Here is a 19459-nt window from a genome sequence, read left to right as displayed (position 1 = left end):
AGAGGACAGCTAACAGCAATCTTAAATCGATTCATTTTAAATATTGACATCAAATGTATTATACACCTGCTCAGCTTTATAAATATGGTCAAAGAGAGTCTGCCAGTTGTGTAAGATGTAGTGCAACAAATGCAGATTTCCAACATTTAGCGTGGTCCTGTCCGAAGGTTGGCACATTTTGGACACAGGTCGCGCGCAGTCTGACGGTAATGGTGTGGATACCAATAGCATGCACTCCACAACTGTGTCTGTTGGGAAATGTCGCCGATATTGAAGCCTCTATTAGAAAATTGGTGGCCGTGGTGTTGCTGTTAGCTAAACATAGAGTCTCTATACATTAGGACGGTAGACCCGTGCCGACGCATAAGAAATGGTTGCAGGACATGGTATACGGTCGGGATCAACTGACCTGCTACGCTGAAGAATTGCCCAGTGCCTCAGAACGTTGTGACTTATGGGGCCCATTAACCTCTTACTTGCTTACTATGAATGTTGATTGATGTCTTTTCCTGCACTGTAACGGTCTGATAAATTGGTTTTTATAATTTACTGCTATCATACTGTTGCCTGCTCTTATAACATTGTTCATGGAAGATTGATGTAATGTGCTGATCTCGACATTTATGATATATAAGCCTACACAAATGCAGATACCCTTTTTGGTTGTAAATGTTATGAAAATGCATAAATAAAAAAAGAAAGTGAGCAACAGACACCTCTCAAACAGTGTCAAATCAAGTAAAAATTCAGTTTGGTGGGACTATAGTCCATTAAACAATTACACTACAAAATATAATGAAAGGAAATTGGCATTAGATGTCAAAAAAGTTGCTAAAATCATCACTTTGTACATATAGTTAATCCGTGAGGCGTAATACATATAAAATACTCCAAGCTTTTTAAAATCCTACATAGCCAGTCATTATTATCTTTACATTTTTATAAAACCTAGCTGTACCGAATCTCTTGTTTATTACCATCTGTAAACATTTGCCCGCAGCAAATATTACATCCAAGGAATGCATAGTGAATAAATAGCTCAGGGCTCTCTGGCATTAATTGACATTATACTTAATAAAAATCAGTTTTAAAATTCTCCACTTTTCTACTTTGTAAAATTGACAATGAAACAACGTGTGTACATTTTAGAATTTCATATTCAAACAGTATTTACAATCCCCCCTTGCTTTTTTTTTCAAATTGGATAATGCACAAAAGGCAAATATAGGGTTGACCTCAATCCTAAATGTTGCAATTCTGTATCTCATATCTTGATCTAGTAACACTACCAGGGCCGGCTCTAGGCTCACGGAGGCCCTGAGCAGGGAGTGTAGGTAGCGGGACCGAGGCCGCCAAATCCCTGCCAGGGGCGGCCACGCAAATATGTATCTAAGGATATATATTGGCGTGGCGGCCCCTGGGGTTTGGCGGCCCTGTGCAGGTGCACATGCCTTAGGCCGGCCCTGACACTAAATGCACATAAATACCCCATAATTACTCCAAGAGTCTATCAGTTAGGGTACTACAATCTTTGTTTGGAAATATTTCAAAACATATTCCCGGGACATCATTGTTTTTTCATATTTAAGTCTGATCGGGAAACTTTCACCAGAGCATCCAAGGTGGGAGAGTCTAAAGATAGATCAGCTATTCTTTTTGTCTTCCCTCTTAGATTCGCAGCCCACCAAAGCTCACCACTCAAAGGTTAATTTTTACAGTAAAAGGTGATTTTGTCTTCTCTGGATGCTAGTGATCTATTCCAAAATGTTAGCATCAACTTTAGCAATACAAAATACCAGTAAACCAGTCTTGTTTCCATCATCATTGCTTGTATCATAGGTGATACACTTTTAAACACTGCCCGCCCCCAATTAATTCCAATTTTGAAACATATATTATTTCAGTACCATATAGATATTTTGTTTCAAGGATTTCTCTAAACGCAGCTAAAATTGGCACCAAGGGGGAGGCTTCATAATCCCTATTGAACTTCTGTAGCACTTCTATGCTTGGTAAACATGTTTTTTACTACATCTAAATGCATCTTCCAATCCAAATCATACATAAGGGCATTCTGAAATATCTGTAAGTTGACACTTCCTCTCTCCTTGTTTTGTCTAAGAACCATTGGTACTTTCGATTTTCACAACCAAAAACTATACCTTTGGCTTTTTCCATATTTATTGTTAATTTCTTTTTCTCATAACAATTAGAGAAGCATCCAATTTCTTTTCTAACCCTATTTGTGTCACATCTATGATTACCAGGGCATCAGCATATAAAAGGTAGAGAGGGCACAGTCTTCCTCCCATACGGTGACAATACACGAGTACTCGATAGAACTGAGGGTAAATCCACAAGATCGTTTTTATTATGACTCAGGTCCACTTTCCTCTATGCATTTCTCTAATGATTTTCAAATAATTTACCCACTGATCTTCTGGGAACATAACATTTACTTTACTGAGTCCATTTCCGGTACTGGACTGAACTGACCCTCAGTACAGACACCATTGTTTCCCATTTATCCTTAAAATACTCTCGTTTCTGATTAATGAAGGATTTATATTGAAGGCTAATCCTTATAATTTCTTCTTCTATATTGCTGCTCCCAACCTCATTTTTCCCCTTTTTTAACTTCCTTAGTTTACTTTTTAATGCAAACAATGAATATTAAACCATCCTGGGCCTTTCCGGTTCCACTTGCCTTTTTCTGTGTGCATTCTCTTCCCAATCTCTACATTCAAACATTTCAGAACACTGTACAGTTTTGTTATACCAAGCATGTAGGTCAGCTGAGACTTCCGCTATACTGTCAAAGGAACTTTTCAACTGAAATTGGGCAGAAGCCTTACCTGTTCTTCACCAAGGCGGGTAACTATTCTTTGAGTATTCAACCTGTAATGGGAAAAGTATGTTTTGCCGTTCATTATCACCAAGCAAAAACAAAGTTGTACACTTATTGGGAAGTGGTTGCTTCCACGCTGTTTTTGTAAACTAAACAAACCCCTTTATTAATCCAAAATACCAGAATGGAAGATACACATAATCAATTAGGCATTTTGGCATTCCTTACTTAAAGGTTTTGGAAGCAGGGATTTGATCTGTAAAACAGCCATTCAGACATACAAATCCTAAATTGTTTAACACCACAGTCAAGTCTCTATCAAATTTCGTCATTGTGCAGCTGAGGAGATCAACTTTCATAAACAAACAGTGCTAAATTTGTAAAAGAATGAGTGCCAGCGTCTAAAGCTCTGCTCAGAAACCTGTGGTAGGTGCTTTTGAATTCAAATACCAAGGTTGCGTTGTCTTGAATCCACGTCATGTCACTTTAATTCTCTACCAGACACTCCTTGCCCTTTATCTCACTGTTACAGGTTTCGGCTTTCTCTCTTTATGAGGGGTTTTCTGTCGTTCTCTTCCTTCATCTTTCCACCTTTTACTTTGTGTGTTTTTCCCCCTTGCTCTCTGTAAATGTCTAATGTGGAAAAATATGGGCCGGTTTCCAAAAAAGTGTCAGTGGGCTCCACCAGTAACCAGTGGTTCAAATTAAGCACTGTACGCAGACATAATTTATCCCTGACAACCATCTTCTTTTTTGGGATATAATTTTGCATTAAATTTCCCAATAAGATAACCAAGCTTTTGAATGATTGATAGATTAGATTCTTCAAGTCCACTTCAAAGCATCTAACTGTTTCTTATTATACACGTAGTCGAGTATTGTAAGAAACATTGAATGATTTGGATCTAATCACATTTTGTCTCCCAACGTGATACATAATTCACAACTTAAGTTGAACTTAGGGTCGGCCAACCAGATTCACGGAAGCTTTTTTGAATACATGAATACTGGGATATTACCCCCCCCCCCCCATATCCATGTGTCTTGAGAGCAGATTATATTGTATTATTTTATCATGTTATCTATTACTAGATAAATAGAATTAATATTTATCAATGCACTTCGTATTTTGTAGTCTTTTAAATTCGTGCATATTCCAATTTACAGATCTCAGGTTGTTTAAGGAACTCCTATCCTAATCCACATCACTTAAACAAAATGTCTTATCCTATTCACAGCTTAAGGTTTCATGACAATTACTTTTGTATTTTATACACTGCTGGTATCCCCCTAATCTACTTTTCTTTCTTTGGGTTTACCTGTTACTCAATCACATGCTGCCAAATTTGTCTCGTAGATAATGCTGCATGGTTATTTTAAAAATAGATTTTTATTTCCTTTTCTGTACTTATGTTGTCAATTATCCATACTCCGTTTTCAATGCATTACTCTTCTACTTTCAAAATCACGTCCTTGACAAGGTGTGAATAAAAACTTATGGTTCAAGTCGTTGGAATAGATTAGAAATAAGAAGGCACATTTATCAAAGATTTGAAATAATCTTGGCCTATTGAGTGGTCTTGGGGACAGATGTACGAAGGTTCCTTTTTGCATTTCCTAAATAGTGATTCTGAAGAAAATGATATTTAGGAAATACAAATTAATATGTACATACCCTGTGTTTCTCTAATAGCGATTCCTACAGAATAGGAATCGCTATTAGGAAATCGTAAACCATTTTTTCCTATGTGCCTGAAGGCCTATAAGTATGAATGATTTTGCATTTCCTAAAGTGCGTTTTCCTAATAGGAAATCACAATTTAGGAAATCCAAACCTAAGGGTGCCTCTGGCCTGAAGGCCCCCCTGAGGCACCCCGAAATTGGAGGTGCACATGTAAATGCACATATGCCCTGGGGGAATTTGTGGGCTTCATGCCACATTAAATATCACATTTTTAAATGCATGTTTTAATTTTGCACGCGGTTACCATCGACTCCAAGTCAATGGTAATAGCATTTCCTATATGCCCAATTTGAATTTAGGAAATGCTTTGTGCTTGAGGAAATCGCATATGGGTAATCCCTTTTTGCAATTCCTAAATCGTGGTTGCAGTTTGTGATTTCTAACGGGTAGAAATTGCAAACTGCAACCGATTTCGGGCCTTTGTACATTCTTAACGGACCCAAATTGGGATTTGGCCCTTTAAAAAATGCTAAATGGCTTTGTACATTAGTTTCCTTTTACCTATTCTACATAAATCAGCATATACGCATAGGCTTTTTACTTCTCCTTTTACCCTTTTCGTTTCACTCCTATGCCTTGGCTAAGAAGATCCAAATATTTCTTTTTTTACACTCCTTTTTACATCACAATCATAAGGAGTCTCATTCTCATGGAAATCTTATTCCATATTTCTTAGCTGTTTAGCAGTAACAAATTTTCCTTTGGGCAGCAACTTCTTTCTTTTTCTTTTGTTAATTCTTACTTATTTTAAAAGAGGTGTCCTTCTCTTGCGAAGGAATAATCATCACATCATATGATGTTTCTATCTTTATTTTATTTACTATTCCATCCTTTTTATTAACCATTTCCCTGAACTTGTTATAGCATAGATCCCTTTCCCTATTTTCCCTCAAAAACCTATGGTCTTAATTGGAGGACTCAACCCCCCATTTGCTTTTCTAGAAGTACCATATTTACTTGTACATCCTTTCTTATAGAAGACAAAATCTCATCATCTTTTTACTAGCAATGGTTTGTATGGAATATATACTGATTATTTCCCCACACCCTCTGAAATTCTTTATTTTTTCCCATTACTTTGTGGTGCTTCATTTCCATACTAATGCTGGCATGCAGCTATTTATTGCTCTCAATTCTATCACAATACAATTAAAAAAATTAATTTGGAATTGTATTGCATCATTATTCAGGACCACTGCTTCGAAAATACTGTGCATTTTTTGTATTATAAGCAAAATGTCTAGATTTAAAGATGAGGAGGTGGCAGAAACGTTATGAGAGGTGGACTAATCTTGACCTTCCTTTCCTGATAACTATGGGTCTTTCCCAGACTTCTTTCACCCACTCCTATTTCTGTATTTCTTTCCCAGGATTCCGTTCTAAAAATAAATTCTCTACTCATATCACTTAAGTTGTGGGTTTCAATTCCAATTTGCGGTGAAGATGAATGCCACAGCTCTAAGGGATACAAATCACAGTCAATAAACAAGTCAGATGATACTGTCTCCGGGGTTACTAATTAATCAGTTCCTAATTGTACAGTTTCACTGTTCCCAATACTACCACCTCTTTCCATATTAGGAAGATGCAAAGAAGGTGGTTCCCTCTCACTTAGAGGTTTAAGGTAATGGTCAACAAACTTTATTTGATTGAAGTGACAAGTGAGGGAGCTGAAGGTGAAACCCACGAGAAGACACCAGTTTAAAAAATCTTACGTTGTGAAAATATATATTTAAAAAGAGTATAATAAGAAGATAGGTTGAAACAATATAGACCTTCCTTGCTCTTTTGATTTCTGGTTAGATCTTGTTTTACAGGAATGCTTAGCCGTACATGTATATAGCATCCTCTTTTTCAAAAAATTTGGGCTAACATACTTGAAAAAGATACAAAAAAGTTAATATATGTGTATATATATATATATATATATATATGTGTACAAAGTAATGTGTGTATATATATATGTTTGGTTTGTCATTGTATCTAAATATTGGTTTGTAAATCAACAAACCCTTGTGGTAAAATTTTCTAATTGACAAAAAATAAAGTACCAGTCAGAAATTTGTGTTATGTTCGGGATTGGGTATGGAGGTATATAAATGAGGTAGAATTTGTTTCGTGAATATGATTAGTTTCATTTAGGAGGAGATAATTTATATTGCTCTTTCATAAATAGATTGGTTTAATTAGACCTAAGGCATCGCTTTTTTTTAATAATATGTTACTTACCCAGATGCCATTGGCTTACCGAGTTCCCCCTTGTTTGTGATAGTAGAAGGTGAAACCGAAGCCTCTAATTGAGGTACCACTGATGTTTTAACAAGCCTATATCTTCCTTATTAACTGAGACACCACCCTCTTGTTCTCGTAATTTCTTGTTTTGGTTTTTATCGTCTCTATTCTTTTAGGACATAGAGGCTTTACTAACTTCCTGCTCACATTAGGCTTATCAAGGACTTTTATGTTTTCATTTTTAAACTTAATATTGCCTTAGTTCAGTTCTCTTACATAGCAGATACATTATACTTCTCTTTGAGTCTGGAAGTAAAAAAGAAAGGTGAAAATACAAGTGATCAACTTCTTTAACAGGCAAGATAAGTCACTACTCTCTTTGGGAGGATTGCTCTTGCTGTAAAAATTTCGTTCTCCCCCAGGAAAGGCAATTCCTTCTTCCCTGGAAAGGCATACAATGTCAATTTATGCATACTACTTTGACTCTGAAATACCTCTACCCCAATAATATGGTCTTAATTTCAGTTTCACTGCCATTCATGTGGGCAGTTGACAGTACAATCCTCTCCAGAGACAGATACCCTGCTCAAGCACCCACCTCCTCTGCAACACCACCACAGCACCCGGCTTGCCTGAACATCAAGCCACCTAGCTCAGCAGTCCTCCAGAGGCCCAAGGCAGCCAAAACGCCTGCCTATGCCCACTCCCCCCATGGGTGTTAACAGCAGCCTCTCACCAGGACATACGGGTACTATGAATTGGTCTCCCAGGGACACAAATGAGGTAACGCTGCAGCTGTAGCCACAACCGGGAGGTGAGAACAACTGAGCATGCACAGCGTCAAGAACGACTGAGCATGCACAGCGTCAACAACTCCCACACAGGCATGGGCACAGACTTCGCCTACAGCCTTGGTGTCACTGGATAAACATGCAACTGTCAAACAGCCGTCAGCACAGGGGGCATGAATGAGTGAGGGGAAACAGCAACCATCTGCGAGAGCAAGAAAAACAAGCAATATGATGGAGTGCTGAAATAAAAAGAAAGATGTTCCCTGAATATAAACAGTGGAAGGTTACAACCCATCCAATCAGAGACACTGCAACACAGCTATGCTCTAGGGAAAGACAAACTTACGCAGAGACAGCCATAGAACAAGAAGCAAGCGAATGAGAGAGACCCAAAAGTAAACCAGTGGTAAGCCATAGGCTCACCCAAAGACCACTCAAAGGACTGGTATTGTACACAATATGTCTTTCAACATTAGACAGCTACAGCTATCTGTAGTGGACAGCTAACAAGACTTGCTCCATGCACCCAAAGCATGCACAATGTCACACAAAGTTAGAATGTAAAATTTATCATGCTACCTATGGCATTGGGGGTGTGTGTCCAGCTGAATCGTCCATGTTGAGGAAATTGTTAGTGCAACATGTGACAACAGACATTTCTTTTGACATCCACTTTCAAAGTCTACTGCTCTACATTGTTGCAAGTTACTGACACTTTTGTACTCAAAGTGTATGGTTCAGCACTTTTAATCAGTTTAAAAGGAAAATCATAAACATTTACAATCAGGTATCTCTCAAAACTGTTGTCTGTTTACGGAGGATGATGTCAGATGTTTAGGAGGTTGGCCCATTGAAGTCACCAACTGTGAATGATGTTTGAGAGGGTGATGCAGATTTTTCCAGTGAGGATGAATTGGTGAGTAGTGTTTGAATCATCTGGCAATGTTACTGTTTTTGAAACTGTGAACCATGGTCTTCACCTGGTCTCTTTCTCTTTCTCTGGATCAGACAGCTGCCCTGCGCTAGCAGCACCTGTGAACGGGAAGAAGCTGGGCAGGAAGGCTGTTGTAGGACATGATGTCCACTTCCTGTGTGACCCAGGATACCAGCTAATCGGGTCAGAGTCCAGAACATGCCAAAGCAACCGCACCTGGAGCGGGCAGCAACCCCACTGCAAGACTTTAGTATCTACTACACCCACAACACGTTCCCGTGGTAAGGAGAGTTTGGGGCGGCGGTGGTAAGTGGGGAATTAGTGAATAGCATTAGATGGGAATTCATCTCTACCTTTTCACTTGGGCAAGGCTTTCTGTATGCCACGTTTAGAGCTATCAAGTTATATGGGGAAAGATAATAAAAGAAAAGGTGTTTACTTGTATTTCACACAGTAAACCAGGAGATTTTTGCATCTGTACAGGTCAGTGAAAAACTATCTCCCTATGTGAAAGTCTGCCACAGAAGCCATGGTTGAAAAATCCTGAGACAGGCATTTCCACATCCAATGGTCTGGCTTTTTTGTGTTAGTAAAGTAGTTATTCGTTGATTAGTGAGATTGCGTGTTTGGTTATTCGAATAGGTGAGTGAATGCAAGAATGAGTCAGGAGTGGGTAGAATGGACAGGGTAGAGTGGAGAGGGCACTGCATGGCTGAGTGAATATTTATTTGTTGAGTTCACATTCACTAAAGCATTCTGGTGCTAGGAACTAGAGCAAGAGAGATCACTTCAGGAAGGACAGCTAAAAAACGTGGGCCTTGAGATAACCCTTGAATTGGTGAAGTCCCGATGTTTTAAGAGGAGGTTTTTCCAGATTTTGGGTCCCAACACACAGAGGTCTTAAATCCAGTTCTGTAACAATTGAAATAGGACTTCCAGAAGAGCAGAAAGTCAGATCATGGAGGTCTGCTTGCCATGGATTGAGTCATTTTGCATGATAATAATATAGGTCTAGTTTTGTGGAAGGCTTGTTGTGAAAGGCACATTGAATTGGATTGTCTGTTTAACTGGTGTCCAATAAAAAGTTGCAGCGAGCTTAAAAAACATGGCCATGGCCATATTTCAAAGTTGCTGAAACTGTGGCAAACCAAAGTAATGACTATTACATTAATCTGGGTAGAAGAGAACACACCACGACCACTTGTTTATGTTTATCTGGAAGAATGTAAAGAAATGTCTTCTTCAGCATTTTAAGTTGGGAAAATGCTCAACCTAGCTCTTCTAGATATGAGGTAACAAGGATACTGGTCAAGCCAGATGACCAGATTCTTTACCTTAGACACCGGAAAAAGATTGATAGGCACAAGTACACTGACCAGCAAATGGAATTGCCTCCAATTAAGAGAATCTCTTTTGTGATCAGTTTCAAAGCAACATCACTGGATACGCAACAGCCACTCTCTAAGCTCTCTAATGGATTACAAGCATTTGCATCAAACTTAAACAGATTTGTTGGCCTAAGTTAGGGGTAGAATCCGAGAGAGTGAATGAGACCCTCAGGGGTTATATGTACAGGTGGAACAGGATGGGCTAGGACATATCCTTGAAGGACTCCACACGGTACCTCCACCACTAAGAAGCAGCAATGTCAAGACATTCTGATTGAAGTCGGTATGACATAAAATATAGAAACCAGTGAAAGGTTAATCCTCCCACTCCTGTGGTCAGTAGGTGATCAATAGGTAACATGACCCTTTCCTTTGGAAAGTGTATGCAAGGTATATGGTATGTTGACTTTCATTATGCATCTTATACCAGTTGGAAATCAAGGCCAGTAGCTTGAAAGAGGCTATTCGCAGTACTGGGATATTCACCAATTCATATTTTGAATATGTCTGGTTTTGGTCAAAATATATTCCCCTCGGAGTCCCAGTTGCTGCTAGTGGCAATGTAGTTGAGACTTCAGAGTTTGATATTTTGGGAACCAGTGACCATGAAGGAACAATTATTTTGTGTGTGGGACGGTAAGGGTTTATGGCACCCTGCTGAATAAGTTCACTGGCTTTCAAAACAGGAGAACATGTACTGACTAGAAATGAATCATAAATGTTGTGCCCAAGACTTGAGAGTCCCCAGTGTTGTATTCTCTACACTTTCAAAGTCATTAAAAACACCTTTGTGTCCTTCCATAACCTCAAAGCCCTTCATGGGGAAGATCTCAATACCTAACCTTGATGCCAAGAATGCTGGGGGTAGGAAAGGAGATTGTGGCTTAGTATAGGAATGTATTTGGGGGAATGGGAAGAACAAAGGGGACTATTTATAGTTTGGGGATGAGGGATATCTGCCAAAATGTGACTGATGTCCCATCCACCCTATTTACGGTATGTACAAATGTAAACACTTTAAATGTAGATTTGCATACACCTAAAAAGGACAGATTGGACATCCTCTATTTTTGGTTAACATCTTTCATCTACTAAACGTGAAATAATAACCAAAGTTTCTATTTTTGATGCTGGAGAGGAAACTCAGGCAGCATCTGCAGTCCCCAGGCTGTGAGGTCCAATGGGCAGGTTTCCCTTGAATCTTCACTTGGTGCCTCCGATTGCAGATGCTTCGGTCCCCACAGTAAGACAAGTAGCCCTCTTGGGAAGGATTCCATTCCATGCCTCCGTAACTCACAAGGAGCCATGCCATAGTATTTTTATATGAATTGCCCATCCCATTGCTCCATACTATAAATGACATGCACACAGACCTACAGATGCTAATGTACCTAGATCCCTAATTGGAGAAGCCATCCATGACTTACAAAACTCATGGAGCTGTTTCGTTCAGGAAACAGCTCAAGACCTGGCTCTTCGAGCAGTAGCGGACCCCCCCCCCCCCCCGCGCCTTGAGACCCTTACGGGTGAGTAGCGCGCTTTACAAATTCGCTGATTGATTGATTGATTGATTGGTTTTGCTAATGCACTCAATTTTGAACTTCTGGGTGCTGCACCAAACATTGTGACCAACTCATGCACTCACACATACGTGCGCACACAGTCTCATGTGCAGCACCATTCACATGCAGACGCTCTTTGCACACTCGCATAATATGAGTTTGCAAAAGCACACCTCAACCTCTGACGCTCTCCTGGCACTGATTAAAAGAATGATTATGGTAACCCAACTTAACAGAACCCTTTTTTTGTTTTACCTCAGAAGGATTAGAGGCTGATTGAAGCTGCTGAGATTGGAACACAGATTTCTGCTCACACTCAGGTGCACATACACACGCTGGTACAGACATAAGCACAATCATGTGCACAGATGCACATGTGCGCACACTCATGTGCACTGACTGTCACATGCACACATTCTTTGCAAACATAAATCATGTAATTGTAAGGTACACATTTACCCCAACTCAGTGGTACTCATTTTAATGACCTCGGCAGCTTGAAAGGCTGCGTGAAGCTACTGAGATTCAAAAACAGATTTCTACACTGTGGAAAAGTAAATTTTGCCATGTTCTGTGTCCCTACGCGTCCTCCATCATAAGTTATCTGTGCATGATTAATATGCATATGCATTCCCTATGTTCGATTAAAGACGCAATTACAGTTGTGTCTAAATCTAGTATGTCAGTTTCCAGTTCTCGTGAATACTACGAATATCAGGCCTATGTAAAGTTACGTTGCCACGTTTCTCAGTGTGCACGTTATTCCATTGTAAAGTCCCCGTTTCTAGGCCTCAGAAGGGCCTGGACACCAGATTCAGCTCCTGTCTCCTGTCTCCTGAAGCCTCGCTGAGGAGCGATACAGCCCCCACCTGTATCCTCGACCCTTCACTTACTTCCTGCCTCGCAGTGCCCGGCTCAGCCTGGCTCTGCCTCTGAGTCTGCCAAGAGTATGTTATGATTCCAGTTATCAGTTCAGTCCTCCTTCTCTGCATTCCTAAAGCTACTGAATCGCATCAATAGTTTCCGTCATTGTCTAGCCTTTACGTCTCCATGTAAGAGAAATACTGCATTTAATGATCATTTAATATTCTTCATCACGCACTACATGTAGAATAATGCATGCTCCAGTCTTAGAGTCTGTTCGCCTTTATCCCAATAACATTTGGATTCTATCAACATGTTCTCTAAACATCAGATACTAGATACTGCTTAGGTACATGTCGCCCTGACTCTCCAGACTTTAGTCTCTGCTCCTAGCACAGAGTTCGAAGCCCCCAGCTTCTCCTAGTAATACGTCATTGCCAGTTTGCGCGCACCATCAGGTTAGAGGTCCCGGCTCCTCAGGTAGCCCCCTCCATGGTTTCCGCCCCATTCAAGACATATTCTGTTACGTTTGCATCACATGTCTATGTATACGCCTCTGTTACACCCACTTTCACCCTTATCTTTCGCGACTGTTACTGACCACACCCACTGCTCCGCCTATCGTATGTATTGTAATGCAACTGTTTTAGTATATATGATCGTGTATTGTTATTAAATGTTAGCGCGCTCATCCCAGATCCAGCCCCAGCAGCTGCTGGGCCCTGCCATCCTATTCCTATGCAGGTTGTCCTGTTCCTGTCCTTTATGCTGTAATAAACCTGCAAAACTCCTACTACCTCGAATCTTGACTCTTATTTATTGAGCTATCTGTTATTCATTTATTCATTCAAAAATAGATCCGGTATTATTTATTTATATACCACATAATGGCGCCCGAACAGGGACTTGCCCTTTCCCCACGCGTCGGTGAAGCCACGCCGACCCCCTGACCCTCTGCAGTCGTGACGGAACTCTTCTGCGCACCGGCAGATATTTCTGCTTCAAGTATCCCTCAGGCCCACGGAGGAGACGGAGGAGGCGGTCCAGCATCCAGACGAGACGGTGGAGGAACGCGGCGAGTCCCGACCAGAGCCCAAGCCGAGAGTCCAAGGTCCGAGGTATCCGGAGGCCCACCCGTAACAGAAGTCCGAAGTTCGTCCGTCCGACGTCGAAGCAGTCCAGTCCAGTCTGAGGCCTTCCGTTCTTACTGCCCGGTGAGTACCATTACTGGGGTAGTATCTAGACAGGGTCAATCTAATCGACTCTGGTCCGTGGGTTGGTGGTACACAGACCCACAAACGAAGTGTCCACTTCGGTGGATGCGGGTCCTGACGTGTCTCTGTATGAGACCGGTAAGTTTCGTACTGTTTCAGCAGTGCATCTAGTTTCTGTTCCAGTCAGTTCTGTTCCCGAGAAAATTCATGTATTCTGTGTTCCGTATTCCAGGTAGTATTCTGTTCGAACTGTTATTTTAAATGTTCTTCATGTATTTTAATGTCGTGGTATGAATGGGGAATAAGTATCGTGTTCATTGTGTATTGTATTGTGTCTAGATTACAGTCCAGTCATGCCCTTGTTTTCTAAGTTACGTCAGTTAAGAACTAGAAAGGGTCTGCTGGAAGCAGCAGTTCCAGTTCCGCCTAGGGACAGTCCAGGTCATTTTATGTATCAGAAGCATGGCATAAGTGCCATATTATATCTAGATTTATGGGTAGAGTATACCAAACAGTTAGAAGAAAAGTATAGATGGCCCGTATCGGGTACATGGGATGCCGAGTGCATCATGCGAGTAGAAGAAGCATTATGGAAAAAGAAAGCCAGACAGTCACAGAAAGATGCCATCGAGTTATGGCGCAAAGAATCTCATAAAAGAACCGAAAAAGAAATCAGAAAGTCAGAATTAAGTAGAGAATCCTTGGAACGAGCCCAAGAAAGGGAATTAATCGAGATTGGTGAACGAGTTAAAACCGAACAGTCAGACAGACAGAGGCATGCTCTTATTAAGGGTATGTATCCTCTTCTTGCCGAGGGCCTGCCAAAAGCGACCCCAGAGGCATCCAGTAATTTCCCGCCACCATTAGTTCCGACCAAGCTACGTCACAAACCGACCGCAGCTGATATTTTTATTTCGTCCTATTTGGACGACACAGTCCCAGAATATGCAAATCCTGTTCGCGCTCCGCCAGTCCCTGTAAATCAGGCACTTCCCGTTCCTCCAGACACCGGGGTACCCCTTGCAGTACCTGCTACGGTCCCCCCGGTCCAGCCCGCCATACCAGTTCAGCCCGCATTTCAATTTCCTGCCACACTAGTACGAAGAGGATCAGTCGACGATTCTAGTTTAGGGGCCGCAGGAGGAGGTCCTCCTCAAACCCCGCCGCCACACAAGCGTTTAACGTCAGCCGAATTACATGCACAAGCGTCACAGCGTACGCCCAGGTATCAGTCTGTTGCAGAAATAAGAAAAGCCCTTACCGAATGTGGCTATGATCCAGTCCCAGGCGAGGATAGTATGGTTTTATATTCATTACGCGTAAGAAAGGTGACCGAGTATCTAGTCACCCTACCAGATATGAAAGAAGATCTAGACAGAATATATCGTTTCATCCGTACAGGGAATGATCCAGAAAGTATTAGTGATGTCATGTGTCAAAGAAAAGCTGAAGTCCAGCTCATGCTATTAAAGTTTTTGATTAATTGTCTAATACGAGAACAAGATTATCCGACCAAAGATCAAGCCGAAATGAGAACCCTGACAAAGTGGAGTGATAATATAGCCGAGGGTAAGCACAAGACTATCGGTGCTATAGAGAGTATGTATAAGAAGATTCGTAAAGAAATAATAAGGATACACGAACAACGTAAAGCAGCACAAGTAAGCGAGAAAGAAAGTAACTCTGATACTGAAGAGGTAGAGGACGAGAATCCCGACAGAATAGCGTATGTAGGAAAATCTAGATTTCCAGATCGCCATTTACGCCTAGAACACAAGTCAATTTTTCATCATTCAGCACCAGAACAAGGTTCTCTAGAACAAGTGTTTCAAGCTACCGATCACATTCTGAAATCACGAATCGGTTACAGTGAGTTAAGTACTATGCATGAACAAGAACTAGCCCGATCAGCAGTCCGATGGACTACTGATTCTACCACTTTTCCAGACGAAATAGTGGCACAAATGTTTCTGAAAATGCCCCCAGCCGAGCAACGACTGGCGGGTATGTATATGATCCAGCACCTCATTACATTGTATGAGGGTCAACATTCTGATCCAGGTCCGTTACACGATGTCCTGAACGAGTTACTCCAGTATAGATGGAAAGGTTTAGGTACCGATTTAATTAGTGTCATTCTAGAACAGCGCCACAAATATAGAACGTTTTTGAACCCGCATTTTGTTCATGCCTCACCCCCAGAAAGTAAACCATTTTACATGGAGAGACAGAATCCGTTACGAGAAGTCCACCCAGTTAGAGGAACGGGTGGCGAACTAGAACGAGTGTTTGTTTACACTCCGATTACAAAGATGGAACTCCTAGAGATGAAAAAATTAATCCCCTGTCATGATAAAGATCCAGCAGGGTTCCATCGAGAATTAAAAGACATGCTTCGTATGGGAGAATACACGTATCCAGATATAATTAAAATGTTAAAGGTTCTGTTGCCCGCAGGGGTGTATGAAAAGCTCAAGGAAAAAGAATGGGAGGTGGGAGAGAAAAAGATCGATTGGGCAGTTCTAGAAGCTGAAGATAAGGCACGAGTACCAGGTACCGGTCTTGGAGCGAAATGTAAAGAATTACCTGAATTATTGATTCAAGTTTTACCCAGATTGTTAACAACGAGAAAGGAAGACTGGGATGCAATCTCAGCCTGTAAACAGAAACAAGACGAAGATATTAGTGATTATTATTCCAGATTCGAGAAATGTTTTAGCATCAACAGTGGCCTCAAGACAAGTAGTGAGTCATACCCTCATCTTTTTGTTACTAAATTAGTCGAGAATTCAAGCCCACAAATTAAAAATCGAGTTTTGAAAGTCGAAAGTACCTGGCAAGCTAATACCCCGTCCCAGATGTTACAGATGCTCCAATACCACCAGAATAGAATCAGGGAAGAACAAGAACACGAGAGAAAGCGTATGAAAGACACGAAAATGAAAGTACTAGTTGCACAATCCGTTCCACAAGACAGTCAGAAGAGGGGTCCGAATCAAGCCAGTCATCCTGCAGCTCCCGTTAAAGGAAACTGCAATTATTGTAAACAGCCAGGTCATTTTATAAACGAGTGTGCAGTTCTGAAACACAACATAGCTACCGGTAAGACTAAAGAAAGACCACGTCCGCCTAGACAAGAACAAGTTTCACAGATTCCTCAGACACAGAATGCACCACAGACAGTTACAGCTCCGCAGCCTATCGCTGCAACACAGCATGTTACACAGCAGATGTACCAGTATGCACAGTCTGAGTATCCAGAGTACCAGCAGTATTCATGAAACAGCCTAGAGAGGGAGGTAGGCTTGCCTCTCATCGAGATACCTGTAGATCAAGAAGGTCCCTATGTTCACAGTCAAGTATTAGGGAAAGACAGAAAGTTTTTGATTGATACAGGGGCAAGTAGGACCACAATTAGCCACGCCGAAGTTCCAGGGGCTCCGCTCTCAGGCTCAAGAAATGTTTCCCTTGGATTTTCAGGAAAACCTATCGTAAATGAGATATCAAAGCCAGTTACTCTAGAAGTAGGTCCATTGTCCCGCACTACTGATCTGTTACTTACTAAGTCATGTCCAGAAAATCTGTTAGGCATTAAAACACTGAAAGAATTAGGTGCAGTTATATGCTGTTCCCCAGAGGGAATACGATTGTTCCTACGTGACTTCAAGGGTCACTATGTATTACGAGATTTTGATCCCAGATTGTCTAATGTTCCGCAGCATCTATGGGCGCAAGGTCCAACTGATGTTGGTTATATGCAAATCACACCCCATCGTGTGACTCTCAAGCCAGGTGTAGTGTTACCACGAATCAGACAGTACAGATTGCCACCTGAGGCTGTAGCAGCCTTATCCAAAATTATTGACGAGCTCATCGCTCAAGGAGTGGTTGTAGAAACTGACTCCAATGTATGCAATTCTCCGATCATTCCAGTCATGAAACGTACTGATCCAAATGCACCCCCAGTATATCGATTAGTGATTGACCTACGAGAGCTTAATAAATGTATCGCTCCTCAGTACCCAGTTGTCCCAGACATCTCTTCCCTATTGACAGCCATCGATTCCGAAGCCACGTTCTTTACTGTAATTGACCTCAAGAACGCGTTTTTCAGTGTTCCCATTCATCCAGACAGCCAGTTTCTTTTCGGATTTTGTTTAAATGGAAGGAGCTATATGTTCACACGAGCTCCTCAAGGTTTCACAGAAAGTCCTAGTATTTACAGTCAAGCACTTAAGAGACAACTAGACAACATTCACATGCCAACTGACACTGCCCTGCTCCAGTATGTCGATGATCTACTGATCACAGCCCGTTCTGAACGTGCTTGCGAGCGAGCATCCCTTACAGTCTTGTATTTCCTAGCCGAGATGGGACACAAGGTGTCCCCTTCGAAGCTTCAATTCTGTGTCCAGCAAGTGGTCTACTTGGGACACTTACTGTCCAAGAGGGGTAGGCAGTTGACACCTGACCGTATCCAATTAATAGCGAGTCTTCCTCAGCCCAAGACCCAGAAGGAGGTACGTGCTTTTATCGGCCTCACTTCTTATTGCAGACAATGGATTCCTCAGTATGCATTTCTAGCCAAGCCACTGATACAGTTAACGACACAGGAGGCAGCCGTATCGACTGTCCTCCCTTGGACATCTGAACATACACTCAGTTTCAATGAGTTAAAGAAAACCCTATGTCAAGCTCCAGTTCTAGCTACACCAAACTACAGTAAGCCTTTTACACTTTTCGTCACTGAACGCGAAGGTACAGCATTATCTGTCCTCATACAAGATCAAGCAGGACAATACAAGCACTGTGCTTATTTTTCGAGCACATTAGATCCTGTAGCCCAGGCTCTGCCTGCGTGCCTCAAGTCAGTTGCAGCCACAGCACTAGCTATCAGACAAAGTGATTCCATAGTATTAGGACACTCCCTGACAGTACAAGTTCCACACTCCGTGGAAGTTCTTTTAAACCGAACACAGACTCAGCACTTGACAATTGCACGTTTAACAGGTTATGAATTGACACTGTTTCAGCCACACATAGAAATCAGACGCTGCAACGTTTTGAATCCTGCTACACTGTTACCGTCAGTTAATCCAAACCCTGCCACACATGACTGTGTGGAAGTAGTTAATATTACGACAAAGCCAAGACAAGATCTGACAGATATTCCGTTACCAGATCCCGACCTGACACTTTATGTGGATGGTTCATGTATGAGAACAAGTACAGGAGAATTAGTCGCCGCGTATGCAGTGACTACTGATACTGAAGTTATCGAGACATACCGTATTGACACCATGTCCGCTCAAGCAGCAGAGCTAGTTGCTCTGACTCAAGCCTGCATACACGCTAAGAACCGGAAAGTTAATGTTTACACAGATTCACGCTACGCATTTGGAGTCGTACACGACTTTGGAGTGCTCTGGCAAGAGAGAGGTTTCATGACTTCTCATGGAACCAAGATTCAGCATGGTCTCCTTATTCAAGCTCTGTTAGATGCAATACATTTACCGACATCCATTGCTATCATGAAGTGCAAAGCACATACGAAAGTTACTGACATTATTTCCCAAGGTAATGATCTAGCAGATCGCACAGCCAAGCTTACAGCACAGACTCCAGACATTCCAGTAAATAAGACACCGACACACACTCCAGATCCGACTACATGTATGACAGTTAAAGACCCTACTCAAGATGTCATAGATATCCAGTTACATGCTACTCCCGATGAAATCAAGAAATGGTCTGAACAAGGAGGGGTACAGACAGATCAGGGATGGGTGACGAAGGGTAGAGCCACATGGTTTCTCCCCGACTCTATGGTTCAAGTCATTATTAATACCGCACATAGTCCAGCACATTTAGGAGAAAAAGCT

At 41.5% G+C, this 19459-nt stretch overlaps 2 protein-coding genes across 6 annotated transcripts in view; one reads left to right on the top strand and one right to left on the bottom strand.

Annotated features, from left to right (window-relative positions):
* The window catches only part of LOC144799177 (C-type lectin domain family 18 member A-like), a 901971-nt gene that overhangs the window by 502538 nt on the left and 379974 nt on the right, over positions 1–19459 (bottom strand). For all 4 annotated transcript variants that reach the window (XM_078670425.1, XM_078670423.1, XM_078670422.1 and 1 more), the window contains one exon: positions 2856–2898. The gene's annotated coding sequence lies outside the window, so the exon portion shown is untranslated. The remainder of the gene's footprint in view (positions 1–2855; positions 2899–19459) is intronic.
* LOC144799178 (fibulin-7-like) overlaps positions 1–19459 on the top strand; it is a 231877-nt gene that overhangs the window by 56874 nt on the left and 155544 nt on the right. For both annotated transcript variants that reach the window (XM_078670427.1, XM_078670428.1), the window contains exon 3: positions 8624–8830. In XM_078670427.1, coding sequence (XP_078526553.1) covers positions 8624–8830 — 207 coding nt within the window. The remainder of the gene's footprint in view (positions 1–8623; positions 8831–19459) is intronic.

Source organism: Lissotriton helveticus, chromosome 12 (genome assembly GCF_964261635.1).
Source record: "Lissotriton helveticus chromosome 12, aLisHel1.1, whole genome shotgun sequence".
Lineage (NCBI taxonomy): Eukaryota > Metazoa > Chordata > Amphibia > Caudata > Salamandridae > Lissotriton > Lissotriton helveticus.
Note: the sequence above shows the minus strand (reverse complement) of the source record. Positions and strands in the feature narration are given on the sequence as shown.